This window comes from Lasioglossum baleicum, chromosome 10 (assembly GCF_051020765.1).
Source record: "Lasioglossum baleicum chromosome 10, iyLasBale1, whole genome shotgun sequence".
Classification (NCBI taxonomy): domain Eukaryota; kingdom Metazoa; phylum Arthropoda; class Insecta; order Hymenoptera; family Halictidae; genus Lasioglossum; species Lasioglossum baleicum.
In genome coordinates this window covers 2,410,401-2,427,453 of record NC_134938.1, presented here as the reverse complement: position 1 = coordinate 2,427,453, position 17,053 = coordinate 2,410,401, and the positions used below count along the sequence as shown (strand labels likewise).

At 34.5% G+C, this 17,053-nt stretch overlaps 2 protein-coding genes across 9 annotated transcripts; one reads left to right on the top strand and one right to left on the bottom strand.

The window, feature by feature from the left end:
- Positions 1 to 351: 351 nt before the first annotated feature.
- Positions 352 to 13,215, bottom strand: LOC143212807 (synaptic vesicle glycoprotein 2C). Of its 5 annotated transcripts, none has more exons than XM_076431998.1 (10): positions 12,610 to 13,215; positions 12,465 to 12,539; positions 6,389 to 6,448; positions 5,670 to 5,831; positions 4,050 to 4,212; positions 3,615 to 3,736; positions 2,937 to 3,175; positions 2,650 to 2,831; positions 2,124 to 2,410; positions 355 to 1,928 (listed from the first exon to the last, which is right to left on the bottom strand). In XM_076431998.1, the coding sequence occupies exons 4-10, from the start codon at positions 5,785 to 5,787 to the stop codon at positions 1,432 to 1,434; spliced, it is 1,608 nt and encodes a 535-aa protein (XP_076288113.1). In that variant the 5' UTR covers positions 5,788 to 5,831; positions 6,389 to 6,448; positions 12,465 to 12,539; positions 12,610 to 13,215; the 3' UTR covers positions 355 to 1,431. The 5 variants fall into 5 exon arrangements, with proteins under 5 accessions (XP_076288115.1, XP_076288111.1, XP_076288113.1 ...); XM_076431999.1 differs by lacking the exons at positions 12,465 to 12,539; positions 12,610 to 13,215 and adding an exon at positions 10,496 to 10,951 and having other exon boundaries at positions 482 to 1,446; positions 1,641 to 1,928; XM_076431996.1 differs by lacking the exons at positions 12,465 to 12,539; positions 12,610 to 13,215 and adding an exon at positions 10,496 to 10,958 and having other exon boundaries at positions 354 to 1,928.
- On the top strand, positions 12,976 to 16,708 carry LOC143212811 (FAST kinase domain-containing protein 4). 4 transcript variants are annotated; one of them, XM_076432011.1, is made up of 10 exons: positions 12,976 to 13,115; positions 13,340 to 13,478; positions 13,557 to 13,942; positions 14,089 to 14,238; positions 14,312 to 14,551; positions 15,094 to 15,241; positions 15,318 to 15,398; positions 15,489 to 15,647; positions 15,716 to 15,794; positions 16,442 to 16,708. In XM_076432011.1, exons 2-10 carry the CDS (start codon positions 13,406 to 13,408, stop codon positions 16,638 to 16,640), a joined length of 1,515 nt encoding a protein of 504 aa, XP_076288126.1. In that variant the 5' UTR covers positions 12,976 to 13,115; positions 13,340 to 13,405; the 3' UTR covers positions 16,641 to 16,708. The 4 variants fall into 4 exon arrangements, with proteins under 4 accessions (XP_076288126.1, XP_076288124.1, XP_076288123.1 ...); XM_076432009.1 differs by having other exon boundaries at positions 12,978 to 13,115; positions 13,571 to 13,942; XM_076432008.1 differs by having other exon boundaries at positions 13,055 to 13,215; positions 13,571 to 13,942.
- The last annotated feature ends 345 nt before the right edge of the window (positions 16,709 to 17,053 follow it).

The following is a 17,053-nucleotide window of genomic DNA, read 5'->3' as shown; positions in this document are numbered from 1 at the left end:
CTGAATAAACTGATTATCTAATTACCACATGAAACACGAGATGTGTGTAGTGGCACACGAGATGTTTCGTTCGCGAGTAGCAATAATGTTTGCAAGTTATGTTTGGTCTGTACCACCATCCGGTTCTATTGAACTGAGGCTGCGCTCGTTCACTTCGTAAGTATCATTATAGTAGCAAAGTGCCTAAGATTGTTAAATTAAAAACTAAGATCGTCTTATTTCTTTTAAGATTGACAAAGTAACTTTGCGAAAGAGATCTGTTGGTACTTTCATAAATATGTATAAAGACGGAACGACAGAAAAATTGCACGTTATAAATCAAACACTTTCTTACGAAACATTGCTTAAATTATTACTACATTGCGGATATATATGCAAAATAAAATGTTTATACGCATCATTAACAAGAAAATTCTTCTAATGTTTCACACTTGAATAAATAACTTAAAGAAATAGCAACCTACTAGAGATATCACAGCAAAGGCAAAAGACTGGAATGTTTGTTTGAAAAATTTATTTTCTATAACATTCGCGCAACGTGTGTTTATTCGTTGACACACTTGCCATTAACATGTTCCATTTTTATAGATACGTACACGTACACGTAAAAGTAACATCCTACACTTAAATCGCTAAACTGGCATAGATTTAAACATGTAGTATGAGACTATTGTCTATGAATGCATAAATTCAAATACTAGATTTCGAAATCTAACAACTTTTACTAGTAATGGTGACGTTGTTTAATAAATAACAAATTCGAAGTTCGGAGAAAGCCTTTATAGATGAGAAAACCTTATACTGTAGAGGAAATCGTGCAAATATTAAAGAAATATGAGATCGATTTGCGAGGTTTATCGCTTATATAAAAAATCGAGGTTTCGTATATTTCGTGGAATCTTAAAATACTAGAAATTTCGCAAGACATTGAATAGTCAATTAAAATCGAAATAAAGGAAAGAAAAATATAATGTAAACGCAAGTTTTTTCGTACGAGGATGAAATTTAGTGGCAAATGATTGTTTGTCTGTGTTCGTTCATTTCATAGAGACGCTCCTATAGTGATACGAATAATAGAGAACTATGTACCACCGTTTGTCAAAAGTAACACTTCGAAGAAGTGTCTGAAAACGATTCGAGCAAGTTTCTTGAATATTCGGAAACCCCCTTAAATATTGTATATGTAAAAAAAAGTATAGCTATAGATTTTATTTACATAAAATTGTACGAAGAACGATATAAATAGTTTTCGTTGCGGTAAAGTTTATCGTTCTATCTAATGATTTACAAAGTGAAAGATATCGGTGATACGTATGAGAATGACACGGAATGGTCGATCAATAAATTGCGATGACACATTGCAATTGGCACAGTAACATTTCTCTATTCCTTTTCACGTAGTTCAGCTATTTTTCCTTGGTAACATCAACGCTAATAGACCTCCAACTGGAATTGATTAAATGAAACGTAATTTTGTAGCAGAAAAATCCTAGAATGCATACCAGTGAAATAACTGTGGTTGTCAGGAAGAACGCCGCGTGTCGCATACTTTCGCTTTCGAGATATTTCAAATTTTTCGAAATTGTTGGACACGCGGCGTTTTTCCCGGCAGCCACAGATATAATTGAAGCCACACTCACAGATCACTAGACTGCCGACCAAGAAAATTGGTATTTCGCAGCTAATGTCGAGCAACATTCCGAAAGCCAAATTGCTGGCGATCGCCCCGATTCTGCCGAAGAAGGTCATCATACAGATGGCAACGGCGCCCACGTGCGTCGGAAATATGTCGACCACGATACTCCCGATTACGAAATTCGCGGTGACTATTGTCAATGAGAACACGCAGGTCACCATAAGTATCTGCAGGGAGGATTGAACGAAGTAGATCGCGAAGCCGAATACGCCTGCCAATAGCATAGTTGTCACTAGAAAATAAATAAGTAACGTTAAATAAACACAACTGTTTTTCTAAATAGAACTTGTCGATCGAGGTAAGCACCATTACAAACAACCATTTCAATTGTAATTCGTTCTGTCAACGATTAATGTCCAATTAATGTAATTATGTAGACCATAAAAATTGAACTACAAGGCGCATTTATGCATATTTGTTTGCGTACCTGGAATTGTTCGTCGGCCAACACGATTGGCCAGATAACCAGACGCGACATTGCCAAGCAAGCAGAACGCATTGATAGTCAGCGAATTAATAAAAACCATTTCGTCCATGTGAGGCTTGCATTCGTTGGTGGCAGTAGGCAAATCGACTATAATATTATTCAAGGCAACTTTCGGGTCGTTCTCGTCGATTAATCTACATACGCTCACTGTCCGGTTCGGATGAAGAGTTTGGTAGTTCTCGAAACGATTGAAGAGCTCTGGCAACCATAGCCCGAAACCATAATATCTAAAATGGTAATTATCATAGATTATCGAGTCATTGAGCCTTTATAATTTCAGTAATTGTGAAATGAAAAACCTGGAACCGGTCATTTCACCGGTGGTGGTAGGTTTACCGTTAAATTGCACCTATTCGTTTCTACCATAAATCCATGAAATCCGTAGTCTAATTATTTACATGTATAATTTACTGTTCGAATCAAATTAAACAGCAAGAGAGGGGCGTCTGTGAATGAAGACACTTACCCAAACATATTCATGAAATAGATGGTCCAACTGAGAAGCGCGTAGTTCAAAAGTGGCGGTGATGCAAGACAACGCATTTGTTGCCAAATTGTTTTCAGTAACCCTGTTAGCACTCCAGATTTCGAGTAATCGGACATATTGCTATCAACATTGTCCGTCTCATCGGGCAATAAAATTTTTACCTAAATATAAGAAATGAATAAACATTTATTCTTCCTTTTACTTATTTTATAAGCCTAAATGATATTTTACTTATTTGATAAGCCTAACTTGTAAGCCTAACTTACAGGGTAATCGTCCTCATTATTTCCCGTGTTTATCGCGTAGATCTTTCGCAAAATCATCAACGCCTCTTCGGTTCTGCCTTGAGAGACCAAGAATTTTGGACTCTCCGGGTATCGTGTAGCTATCAGAGTTACCATTAATGTTGGCACTCCAATAATGGCTAAGAAAAGCCTCCAGGAATTGTACACAATTCCGTGGAATTGAAAAGATATCGGCAACGGTATGATTAACCACGCTAAACCTACACAGAAGACAACACCTATTATTTCTACACTCACCAATATTGTGGAAAGACTTATTTCACACCCGTATGGTAAGAGCACTTTAGAATTGCAACGTTTTTATCACGAAAAAGTTACTTTGATAGTTAAATACTTGATCCCTTCAATATTACTGCGATTTTATAATTCATCGACTTTTTGTCATTAACTGTGTAAAATCTGTGATCTACTTTTTTATACATTAAGTCAGCCTGCACGTTTCCCATTTTTTAAAGAAGTTTGAAGACAACCGTATTATGTTGAGAAGAAGTAGAAGTAGAGAAAAATAGGGTCTTCAAGAATGTAAATTACAAATTCCAGGTTTTTAGGTCTGCGAGCTAATTACCGTACGAATGCGAAAATACGTAACCCACGTGCTTGGATATCAGGTTTATTTAAAAAAGAAAATATTCAAGTTACCTGGCAGTATTAACCACGATAGTGTCCAAAAGAATCCAACGTAGCAGATGGCTTTCACCCTTTGTTTCTCTGCGTGGAATTCGCCGAGATACGAGTAAACTAATGAACCAGGAGCTCCGATGCTGAAAAATAGACAACAAAATGACGTGTAAAAATACGTACTTTCTTTGGATTGTACTGAAAATTCCATCAACAATTGACTTTATTGTGTCGCCTATTCTTTTGAAAAAAGGCATATGCATGCGCTAATTTGATTTTCTTAAAGAACTAACATTTCGATAGAAGCTATGTCCACAGTGAACAACGACGAGCAACTTTCAGTTGACGTTGCATGTATCTTGAAAAAGTGGCCGCTTTTACCAAATAAAAAGAGAAGAGGCGACAAAAATTGTGCGAACGAGAACACTGAGAACGTAGACAATTCGGGACACTTACAAAAATCCACTGAGAGCCCTGAAAATCAACAGGACTTCGAAGCTTTGAGACAGACTTCCTCCGATCGCTAAGATGCTGTCGCACATCATTGTTAAGAGGAGAATGTATCTCCTGCCATAAGCGTCGGCGAACACTCCCCAGAAAAGAGCACTGAAAACTCCACCTAGCAGAAAAGAATTTCTAATGAGAATTGTTTAAACATCTTACCGATTAGTGTCAATCGCGGTAAAATGAATATTTTCTTTTATTTACTTATTTTTATTATTCCTCTGACAAGCCTGTCGCCCAGCATAATCTTTGTGATATGATCATTTTCACAGAAACTATGAGAATTCCTTAAACATTTCTTCGATTAATATCGAGTACGATAAAATGAATCTTTTATTTTATTTGTGAAATGAGCGAAGCACTCTCTCTCTCTCTCTCTCTGTCTCACACACACACAAACAAATTATTATTATTGCAGCCTATCTTCCCGAGACAACAATCTTAGCCACAATATTAATCGACTGTAATAGCTCGAGCAGAGCGAGTGGGATGTTATATAAAAACTGTTCTTCAATTTTGCTAATGAAATAAGTGCTATCGAACAGGCCTAGACGCTGCAATTAATGCGTACCGATCGAAAGAACTCGTATTCCTATGATTCAATGAAACAGACCTGACCGCTGCGGATTTTATGCACTTATGAGAAAAGTGATATACATATACATATACATCAATGTATTATTTTACACTTACTAAAATTAGCGATGAAATAAAGAACTTTTTACTTGTCTCTTATTTCTTATAATTAGGCTGCGGATGTTCATGCATTTTTTAATTTTTCTCGACAAATTTTCAGAAAGTGGAATTAGATAAAATCCTATTTTTAATGGGAATAGCCTTTGTAGATCCCAAGCAAATGAAAATTGTACAAAATTCTATCGTATTTTATATTCTGGCCTTTTCTCCGCAGTCTACTTATAATTAAGGGGGTAGACTTGATTTCTCGATAATGCAGGCGATGGGGTTTTCCTATTTTTACGTTTACGAGGCGTAATTTGCATTATTAGGCAGCGTGTAGCTGTCGCAGCTTTATGCTTCCGAATAATGCAGATTACGTCTAGCCCCTTAATGTGCAACATTTTTTATTTAGCATATAGAGCCGCTAGTAGCAAGCCAAGCGCTATCAAAGCAGATCTTCGAACCAGACTCACTAGATGAGGGGAATCTACTCGAATCGAGAGGAAAGACCCTCTCTCTCTCTCTGCCGATAACGGATCAGTCACGTGACATTGTGATGCATGAACGATAGAGACGAAAAGTGTAGGGAGGGATAGCGTCGTAGAGGGGGAAGGTAGAGTGGGGACACAAGCTGCTTCGAACAATGTCACAAATGGTTGCAGAAGAACTAAATGTTGATCGTGGAACAGTTGTTCGACGTTTAACTCAACCTGACGAACGAAGCAATACGTATAGGTTTAGAATTCGAGATCAGAAACCAGAATTATTTTTGCACCAACCTATTATTGCATAATGCTTTGCTATTCCAACTTGGCAGAAATAAGTTCGCAACGAAAACTAAAACCGGTTTGCGCGTGTCATCGAATTTATATTAGATCGAAAACGTTGTCTTACCGACGAGGAACGCCACGTTCAGAAGACCTTTCTGTTCGGATGATAGCTTCAAGTCGCACTCCGCGGAAGGAAGAATGTACGCGTTGATGCCGTTTTGACATCCGACGCAGAGAAACATGGCGCCACAAAGCAGCAGAAAACCATAATGAAACCTTCCATACCCTGAAAATTGTGAATAAAATTCAGCGTAACGTCGACATGTAATCCTTTGTAATCTATTTCTTCCTAGCTAGAATATTTCCATTGCCTATGATTTTTGAAATTTTATGGATATGAAATTGGTGTAATACCTGATACAATAGCTAAATGTTTAGTAATTGATTAGATACGGATATAGTTATGTAGTAATGTAGACAATATTTTGGATAATGGTACAGCAATTTTTAGTGGCGCCTCGGAGTCACCATTCGAGTGCTAAGGGTTGAATCAACCAAGAGTACTATAGTGTTTCTAAAATTGATTCTAATTTGTTGTAATACGTACGAAAAGAAAGCGTAGACATTCACTTTTAAATAGCTAATTGAACCTTCAAATCAACGAAAAGTGCTGTAGTAATTATAAAATTAATTGTTGTTTATCGTAACACGTAAAATCAACCTAACTACAATAGACTTTTATTTGTATACTAACACATTTTGAAAAAAAATACATAGATTAACTCTCAGTTTAGAACTCTCTATTAAAGAAACTAGTTTTAATGAAATATGCAGATTCCTTACCGCAAAGTTTGATAGCTTTCTCAAAGTCCGCAGTTCCTTCTTTATGTCCCCGGTTATTTTCTGGAAATAAATATCGATTTTACAATTATACATAGTATGATATAAATTTATCGTAAGATTTCCGTAAACAAATCGACGCAGCGAAATATGTGCGTGAGAACTGCCGACATTTTTGAAAAATTTTCCGCGCCGCGAGTGGAGCATTATCGTTTTTAAGTAGTTTAGAGTCGTTTTTAATCGCTAATAGCACAATGAAGATGGTGTCACCAGCAATTGATGGTAAATGCACGATGCGTTCAGGTCGATTAAATTTGTCTTTACGAGAGGTCGAGATAGCATCAATTCGAAAACTATTTTTTATCGAGAAACGTGAAAGATGTCGGGAGTCTACATTAAAAAGAGATTTCAAATAAATATTTTACTATTGCTATAGGCTATAGAGAGTATTTGGAACATTTTGCACTATAGCACAATAATATTAGTAAAATCTGTTCGGTATAATAGGTCAGTAGCCCTGGTGAGAAAAGTTAAGAGAGAGAGATAAAAATACACGATAGTGGAAGGTTTGAGACAGTATAAACGGCTGATCGAATTTTTAGAGGCGAAGCTGTGGGTGTGTCAGACGACGATATCGCGTGCTTTTCCATTCTTCCGAATAGAAAACAGCTTACCGTCTAACTAAGTCTAAACAATCGGTCACAACCATGAATAGTGCAACTACATTTCCACATTACGGAACTCTGTTGATCCCTTAATCGTACAATCTGATAACCATAGTTCAGTCACGTTGCGAATGTCCTTCTCGTGCGTATTACAAGCTACGCGCACACTGTGCTGTCCCCCCCAGCAGAAATTACGAGAAAGTGTGTTTTAAACGTCTTAAAACTGTTTGGTAAGGCATTATAGAGCAAACAAACGTTTCAGGGGTATAGCTCAATAGCTTCGCATCATTTCAAATGAATTTTCGGGCTATTGAAATTGTAATTGAGAAATTGTAAGACACCATTTGTGGCTTGTTCGTATATCTTGAACAAATTTCTGTAATTTATACAAATGCCGTGCTTGTTAGTAATAAATTATTACTAAACTGTTGATCTTTATACAGAATAAAAATGTCATCCAGTCATAACTCATTGTCAGGAAGTAATAAAAATTGTGGAACACGAGAGCGGATAAATACCATTATTTAGAATTTAGAATACAATTTGTCGCGCGTGCACGTAAACGGCTGAATTGTGGGGCGATTAGAGGAACAATTGCATTTCGACATTTTAATAAGTTCGATTGTGTATCTGCATATGCATTCAGATGCGCGCACCTGTAGATCGGTTTTCCCATTCTTCTTTCAGCGAGCAAACAAGGATCGAAACGGCGCGGCGCGGCGAACGAAAATTGTCACGATCATAATAGAAGGAAGTAATTATGGCGAGTTCGGTAATAATTATCTCGATGATGTTTCGCTTGATCTTTGATCTACAAAGGCGTGCAGCAACTGTCGCCGAGTTCCGTGAAATTTGAGAAAGAACGAATTTCTTTCGATTCGGGAACAGCGTGCGCGCTAACGTTTCACTTCTCGTTAAATGTTATCAAATGTAATTACTAGACTGCGGATTTATTATGCAATTCTCAATTTTTGTAGACAATTTTAAGAAAGTGAAACAAATATAAATCGTAGGAAGTTCTGTTGGATTTAATGCTCCAGCAGTTTTTGAAAATTTTTATGAGCATTGCATCAAGAAATTGTCTGGGCGAAATATAAAACAGTAGGACATTAGAAAAATCTAGGAATATCGTTATGATGAATTTTGATTTAACCCCTGCTGCCTACAATTGTTGCAATAAATTTTTATTTTGCATAAAGATCCGCGGTCTGGTAATTACTCGAATCCGCTGGAGTTTAATATCTAAGTGAACGTGAACAACGCGTGTGAATATCGGTGAATATTATCATTTCGCTTACAAAATGCGGGAACCATATAAAACTTGCTTCCTATCTTTAAGTATTGTAATAAATTGAAAACAACATATGGCTGTCCTTAAATTGTCTGAATGTTTTTACCGTTTTAAATTACATCCACCCATTTTTCTCATAAATGCATGAAATCCGCAGTCTAATTATCAGACGGTGCGAAATCCAGAAAGCACATTCGAATTTCATCGAACTACAGCTAATGACGTAGAAAGATACATCCAGTATGTTCCAACCAGCCGAAATTGAAACGCAAATGAACACGTTTGGTGTTCATCGTTGACGTACAGTATCTGGTATCGCACATTTCTGCACACCGATAATGCAACGAATTCAAATACGATTAATACGTGTTTGTTTGAATAACGTACGCAACTGCCGTCAATGACACAATAACACGCTTGGCAAAGCACGTTTTCGTTTATCTTTCCGTATTGTTACTAAATACTTTAGCATAACATTTCCCATTTCCCTTCGTACAGAATTTGTCACGCTCAAGGCCACTCCGAAAAATTGGTCATTTCGCAACAAAGAATTTTTAATACTGTCCAACAAATTTTAAGTTTTATTTGTGTTTTGAGAACTGAACACCGTTACCAATAATTGTACAGCGGATTTTATGCATTTATGAGAAAAATGAATAGGTGCAATTTAAGACAGTAAAAACATTAGAAGAATTTAAAAATCCCGTCAATGTTACTTCCAACCAGTTAATTATATTACGAATGAAAATAAATTTCTACTTCACTCCAGTTTGTTGCAATTCAAGCAGAAAATTTTACCAACAATATGTATTTTTATAACATTGTGGTCATTGAAGCGTGTGTAAATAACATTTTATTTGTAATATAAATAAAAAATTTATAATATTCCTCGGTAATGATTGCCATTTAAGAAATAGTAATAATCACAATCATTGTCATCTCTACTTCATTAATTTTTTACCATTAATTTATAAAACTTGGAGTGTGTATCGAACTCTAGTATAATGATTGATAACAAAAATGTTAATTATTCGTGATTGTGGTACTCAATAAAAGTAGCTTTTAATATCTTAATCCTATAGTGGACATTTTACACCTGTGTAAAGCTGTAAATTATACAGCACACACCTGTATACAATACTTTGAAACAACCGAAAGATCAAATTAATTAGAGATACTCTCTCGTGAATAATATTGAAATTTATTCTCAAATTCTAGATGTAGTAACAATGAATTGAACATAGTAGTTTAACATAATCAAGTGGATTTATAATCCTAATAATATGAAATATGTATTTGAAAAATCCAATCGAGACACAGAAATGAGGTATTCACTAATTAATGCCGCAGTAATTAGAGAACCACCTGTTCAAGTGTTCCTATACTTTAAATTAAAAGTCGTCTTCGATATTTCACAAATTTCATTTGGCTATACAATTAAGATATTAGTAGTATTAAGTTCAAAAAACATTTCCACGACAATAATAACGATGTAAGTTTATCATTCAGTGACAAGTCAATTTAATGTTCTCAACGAAGGATGCCCCTATTCGGCATGTAAAAATTAGTCAATTAAACGAATTAAATATTTTATGATAATTATAGCATCTAAAAAATCATTTATAATTTTAACATTTAATTAAAAAAGCAAGTCTGTAAAATTGAATTCACCGACTAAGCAGTATTTTACCATTACGTTTATACGATCGTACTTCTGCTTGGTATTATGAAAGATTTTCTAAATATGTTTGTAAAGAACGAAAATTGTGCAACGCTGCCGCACCATTTGCGCATTCAACATTATAATTTATAAAGACAGTCATTTCAATGAACTTTTAAGTATTTCATTGAATTCAATCAGCTGTAAGTTAGCACAAAACTATTCTCGTTATATTAGTATTAAGAATCATGTAGGTACGATATAAAGATATTGATAAATGAATACGCGCGAAACCGTGAAACTCCAATGAAAAGTTCCATTGTCAAGTGTACTCTACTATGATATCCTGAGGATCTTCCATCACATCGTTTTGAAAGAAAACTTAATTTCAACGCGACGAAGAAGCAAAACACGAAAACGAAAGTATCCGAGGGTTTCGAAAAGCTGTGTAGCACATTCCGAAGCGATTTGAATAAATAAATGAAGGTACTAACCGACCGAGAACGAAAGAGAGGCGATTCGGTTCACCATTGTAGTTCGAGCATTCACCGATGTGTTCTGTCTGCCGAAGCCTGAGTGAAGACTGTTGGAAAGCGGGCAGAATCCACCGTTTCCTTCACGTGTCGCGATCAAGATGAAAAACGTCTACGCGATCCACGGCTGCGTCGCTTTAAATATTGTCACGCGCTTGCACGATCAGCCAACTACGGGTGGGAACGCGATTCGCGGGGCCGAAAACCCTCTCTACCAATTTCTTCCTTTGAAATCCACGTGTTAAATAATGCATTGCTCAAAGATTGTTTGTGTGTTTCTCTTATAGAAGCTTTTCAAATAAACTTGCTAAATAAAATGTTTTATTATACACTTCACTGTGCAGACTTTAAAATATCTGTTCCACCAGATTCAAAGAAAACTCTGAGGGTTCCATAAAAATTCTACAGGAACAGATATTTCCCTAAACACATTTTAGGAGAATTATAATAGTCATTTTAGAGAACTATAACAGTGAACGCACTGAATTGAAAATTAAAGAGACTTCATATTTGCACTCTTTTGTTTAATCATATACAATGTTCAATTTTAATTATTACAATTTTTCTGCGTTATTCACAAGGTTCTGCGGAACCAGATAAAAGTTCTTTCTTCCTCTAATAATTTTAATGAGTAGATAATAATATATCGATACTCTTAAGTTCCGTTTATCTTTCTATTTTTTATCCGACTGTGCAAGCCAAGGGGGTGATGTGTTTTTCCTTTCTTATCTTTTCGATGTCGCTCGGTGTAATTTTAGTAAACGCGAACTGACTTTGAAGGAAGAGAAAACAAATTGAAGTGTGAGGGAACAATTTGACGCCTGTGAGAGGTAGACATAGCTTTCTTTGTGGGCCGAATATGCATATTCTTACATCTTTTTCAAGTATAAATAGTATATAGTACGACGGTGGCAAACTTGCAAGCTGTGATAGAAGTCTATTTTAGCGTCACCGCGCCGTTGTACTAATTTCAAAAGCAAATCAGCTTTTCCTCAAGAGTTGAAGACTTCGTGCTAAAACTCTGATAGAATTCGGCTTAAAAATTTATTAGATACAATAAAATACAAAAACGAGAAAAGGAAAACGTTATAATACGAAGGTATAATCACAATTATTACCGAATGCTCCGATTGAAAAATAAAATTCGAAATATGTATATATGTACTTCACCTAACTGAACACAAAATTGCGGGAAAAAATTAAAATAGAAAAAAACGCGGGAATTTATTACACAACCCAATACAACGAAAGTATTATACAAAAATTAGTTCTATCAACACTCGCAAGTTCACCGAGCCGAATGCTCAAATGTAAAATTAATGATTAGACTGCGAATTTTCTGCATTTATGACGAAAATGAGTAGGCCAAATACAAAACAGTAAAATTATTTGAAAAATTAAAAATTACTGTTCTATTGTTCCCAACTCTATAAATGTTTTATCGAAACTCTGTTATCAGAAAAGAAATAAATGTGGTTGTAGCTCCTGTATCTTGCAATTGATGCAGATAATTAAATCTGTTGATTACATTTAAGTATTGTCGTTACAATCATACTCACGCAACAAAATTATATATTTCATTAGCTTCTACAAAAAGAGCTTATTGTTTTCTTTTATTTATGCGAAAGTCAAACAATTCTGATTGAATTATAACGCGTGAATCATACGTATATATATTGACACGATTACAAAAAACGGTGAAAAGTTGACATTCATTCGGCTCTTATTGCTACTGGTATAATAGAAGGTGTGACAGGTGAACAGAGCATCGATGCCATTCCTAATTCTTCAGGTCAACGAGCCTAATTACAAAGGACCGCGCCTACGACAAATACTATTATCGATACTCTCATTTTCGTCAAACATGCGCTGGTATGAATGGTAAAATTCTGAAATTTATAATACGAATAGAAGTTGCTTTTTCACTTACTTGTCAATTCTATATTTTTCCTGTTTATTGCATAAATTCTATTTCTGTGTACTTCTTAGTTGCTACTTTTGTTGCCTGATGAAACAAGCTTTGTTTAAATGAAGTATAATACGTAAGTAGAGATGATAATATAAGCATGTTATACCATTATAATACATGTATGTATTATTATAAAATATGCATATTTTCCATCTTTCCTCTTTTTGTATTTTTCTCTTTCCCAAGTACAAAATATTCCAAGAGTGAGAATTAGAATTACATGTAAATGTAGCAAGAGAGTCAATCAAGACAATTGAATTACTATAATTGAAATTTGTTGTTTCACGTAACCTAAAAGAACGTTTCCAATAGTCTCGAAATATTCGGTAGCGTTGCTTATGTCGCAAAGCAGTTATGCACCTTCAACATTTAGAACAAAAATTTCATATGTAAATGTTTGGAAATAAACAGAACGGCGTTATTGTAATGTCTATGATTGGAATTGTCATTGAAAAATAATTGAGAATTCAGTGATTTCGAAATTGAAAAAGAAGTGGCAACAATGTAGAATTACATAAATCGTAAGGCAATCGTAAGGCTTCGCTTCGGACGTGATAGGAACAGTTGGAAGTCGATCTACGTTAACTTCTTCTATCTATGACTATAACCACGGTACATACATAACCTAACATTATCATGGATCTATTTTTGATTATTTAGGATCATTAGATAAAATAATATTTCTATCTGATTATTATATGCTGTATAGCGAGTAAGTTGAATAATATGTATATCATGAATGAGAAAATGACAATACCATTTGACCCCGTAAATGTGAATTGAAGTTGTCGATATTGTCGTCATAACCACTAATGATTGTATAAATAATGTTTTAGCTGAACAAAGATGTTACAATTTAACACAACATTTTGTACTATAAATTCAAGATTTGCGCCACGATTATGTTGGCGAATTACGGCATTGTTTACATCAAGCTCAACATCGGTTGCACAAGAACCTGGCAATGTTTTCAAGGTAAATGCTGTTTATGATTATTAATTCTGAACTAGCGATACATAGAAAGCACTACTTTGTTTCATTATTGAATGAAAGTTTATTGGTTAAAGCAAAATCATGAGCCAGCACCGAACACATTCAATGCGGAACAAAGAGAAAACTTCAGTAAACTGAAACTGTCAGTATACAATTCGTTAAGGGACAACACGCTGATCGCTTCTAAAATCAAGAAATCCAACAATATAAATGATTTGTTGGATTTGATAAAGTTACCACATTTGTCCCAAAATGAAATTATAAAAGTAATGGACTCCATTATAAAGTGGGTAAACGAGAACAATGTAAATAATATCGATAGTCAGACTGATAGTTCAAATTTTAAGAAGGAAATTAAATCAGTAGAAATAAAGGACAAACCAAGCATCAAGAAAGATGACATTATAGCTAAGTATTCTGACCTTTCTACATCTTCGATGATCCAAGTGAGTAAGCCAATAATATATTTTCTTTATCTAACTCAAAATTATATTCATGAAATATACACACTGCTCGAAAGATCAGGCATTCTATAAAATGCCTGCCTTAGACATATTGCCAGTAACATATGTACGCGTTTCCTTTATTACAGGAAGTATTAAAGTTAGCACAATTAAGAAGGAGAAACCCAAAAGAGATAAAATTTTTATTTGATAATATCCATAAGTACAATGAAAAACTGTCTGTAGGACAATGTTCAACCCTAATGTTCAGTATGGCAGCTTTGTCTTATCTTGATGAGGTAAGTTAACAACGTATTTATGCGAAACTCGATGCTGTTAAAGGATACATATTCAAAATAAAGTATATTGTAGGCATTCCTTGATAATATGAGTTCCAAACTTATAACAACTATCAGTAGTGTAAAATCAAATGCAGTCAACTCTATGGTAAAATCTATGTCAATACTTAAATACAAAAATACAGAATTTTTAAGTCATGTATGTCAGCTACTTCTGAAAAGCGAAGACATACCAAGTAATGTTTTATTAAACTACATACACTCGTTATCATTATTGGGCTTCGTCACGGAAGAAGCAAACATGGTCATAGAGGTATGTACAAACAAAAGATAATTTATAAGAAGAGCAGCAGGTATGGCAGGGCCTTAATTGATTTATTGTTAGTTAATATTATGCTCTTTTTGGAAATCAAGAAAGACTTGTGTGAAACATGAATTTCTATCACCAAAACTAGCAAGTTGGCAGATACATAAGCTTAAGATAGTCAAAACCATGGATGTAATTATTAAAGGTGTGCAAGAACTCGAAAATATCAGGACTCCCACACGGTCTCCGCACACATCTAATAATTATACTTCGTCTATCTCAATTTATAATTGTGTATATAACGTTCGCTCACGTGCAATACATGATTAAATTATTTCCAAGATTTAAAAAGTTAAAATACGAGGAATGTAGTTGGAAAACGTTATTACTAGACTGCGTTAACCAGGGCAAATATTCTTAGCTTGAACATTGTGTACATGTACGCGAACACAATTTCGTTAACTTTTTAAACTGTCGAAATAATTCAATTAGTTTAATACATATTTATAGAACTTACTACAAAGGACTTTTTATTTTATTATGAATAGAAATACAAGTCACAATTAACAATAGATACGTTAGGAGTTGATAATTGGTTAAACTATGTTTGGTACTTAGTTTTACTGAATTATGTACAAAACTCACATGTTGAATCTGTATTAAACGAAGAATTTATCACAACAATATTTTCTGCAGGTGAGATTCCTCGGTTATACTATGTTATTATTCGCATACTACATAGTGACAGACTAATATTTCACTTTTATTATAGCAACAGAGATAAATTCCTCGCAAAAATCAAAATTGTTAAACATCAACGGTGCAGCAAAATACATCTTGAAAGATTATCATGGTAGATTATAATTAATTCATACTACAATACATACTTCATCGAACAAAATGAAAATAGTTTTCCATATATTTATGTAAAATATACTCTCAGGGCCACTGCTAAAGACGGATATTGTAAGCTATGAGGTAAGACCGCATACTGCAGACAAAATGTTATATATTGAAGCATTAAAAGAGACATTACAGTCCATATCACCGTCACCAAAGTGTTTTAATATGAATGTAAATACGAAAATGGGCTTCCTTGTCGGTATGTAAAACAGTTTAATTGTGTAAATGATTAAAAAGGAATATAACTATGGTTGGATAATATTTCAGATGCCGAATGTTATGTAGATTCTAAATGTAATCTTACTGATCCAAGTGACGAAGCAAAACAAGAACCAAAACCAACGAAGTGAGCGTTACACGATAGTTACCAACTACTAGGGTAAAGGTACCATTTACCATATATTCAGTGACGAGTTGGAAGTTTTTTCTAATTAATTTGAAGGCAGTCTGTAATTTACTTTGCATTATTTGTGATGGACGATTGATTATCAACCTTTTTTCTGTATCGTCAAATTTTTCTGGACGATTCTGTTAAAAAGCAAAAAAAATATTAACGAAGTTTTAATCCGAAGTTTCGGGTCCTATTTACCGCACATAAGAAATTTGTGAGAACAAATTAATTAATTAATTAATTTTTTCTTACGCCGTGGCACAATACAATGATTAATTTATTATCCTCTGGTGTATCACAGTTTCTGCGTTGTCTCGGGGGATAATGTTTTTAACTAATGTTTTCTATATCTTAAATAAAAATTATTATAATACTTTCGATTTATATACGAAGGGGAAACATCAATTTTATTTTTAAAGATAAAGTCATACTAAAAGTAAAGTTATTTTTATTAATTTCTAAATAGTTTGTTTTGTATCCGATAACCGGGTGAGGCACGGTAACACTGGTACCTTTACTCTATTGCATAATATTCCCATCTCGGAGTAATCTTATATCATGCAAAACATAACATATCGAATAATTGTTATCGCAAATTTCAGATTAGGCATATTGGTACACGACTATCACTCCTATTGCCATGGAAATCATGATATTCACGGAACAATTAAATTACGTGAGAGACTATTAGAGAATAGTGGATATAAAGTGGTATCGATTTCTTATAAACAGTTTGGTATAGATGATAAACTGACTAAACGTGAGAAGTTTTTAAAACAGCGCATTCAGAAATTATCATGAATGTTTTAATATTATGTAATGCGTAATAAATAAATAATTAACACCATGTAATTGTATTTATACTTTATGTTTATTTTATTTCTATTTATAGTATCTGTAAAAAAAAATATGGCTTCCTCGGGGAACCACCAATGAGTATGTATGTATTTCGTCGGTGGTAGAACTTATAGCGATGTGGTATTTCAGATCACTGTAAGTTCCACGTTATCTCCGCGCCCACCTGTGTCCTGTGCAGTCCTGTGCAGTCCTGTGCCACCGACAAGATCATCGGTGCCTGTGCCTGTGCTGTGATCAGCTGTGATGCCAGAAATGCGCAACATTTCATGCGCATGCGCGACGATTAGACTCAGTATAGTATGATTCTCGATAAAATGGGATACCTTGAGCACCCCGCAAAATTTTAAAAAAATTAT

Excerpts from the sequence above, each read along its gene's own strand:
- LOC143212807 (XM_076431996.1), bottom strand. The coding sequence starts at position 10,532 with ATGGTGAACCGAATCGCCTCTCTTTCGTTCTCGGTCG. Across the intron at positions 5,832-6,388 it reads GAAAGCTATCAAACTTTGCG|GGTATGGAAGGTTTCATTAT; the intron begins GTAAGGAATCTG and ends CACAATTTTCAG. Across the intron at positions 2,411-2,649 it reads TATTTCATGAATATGTTTGG|ATATTATGGTTTCGGGCTAT; the intron begins GTAAGTGTCTTC and ends TTACCATTTTAG.
- LOC143212811 (XM_076432009.1), top strand. The coding sequence starts at position 13,350 with ATGTTACAATTTAACACAACATTTTGTACTATAAATTCAAGATTTGCG. Across the intron at positions 14,239-14,311 it reads CTTTGTCTTATCTTGATGAG|GCATTCCTTGATAATATGAG; the intron begins GTAAGTTAACAA and ends AGTATATTGTAG. Across the intron at positions 15,648-15,715 it reads GAAAATGGGCTTCCTTGTCG|ATGCCGAATGTTATGTAGAT; the intron begins GTATGTAAAACA and ends ATAATATTTCAG.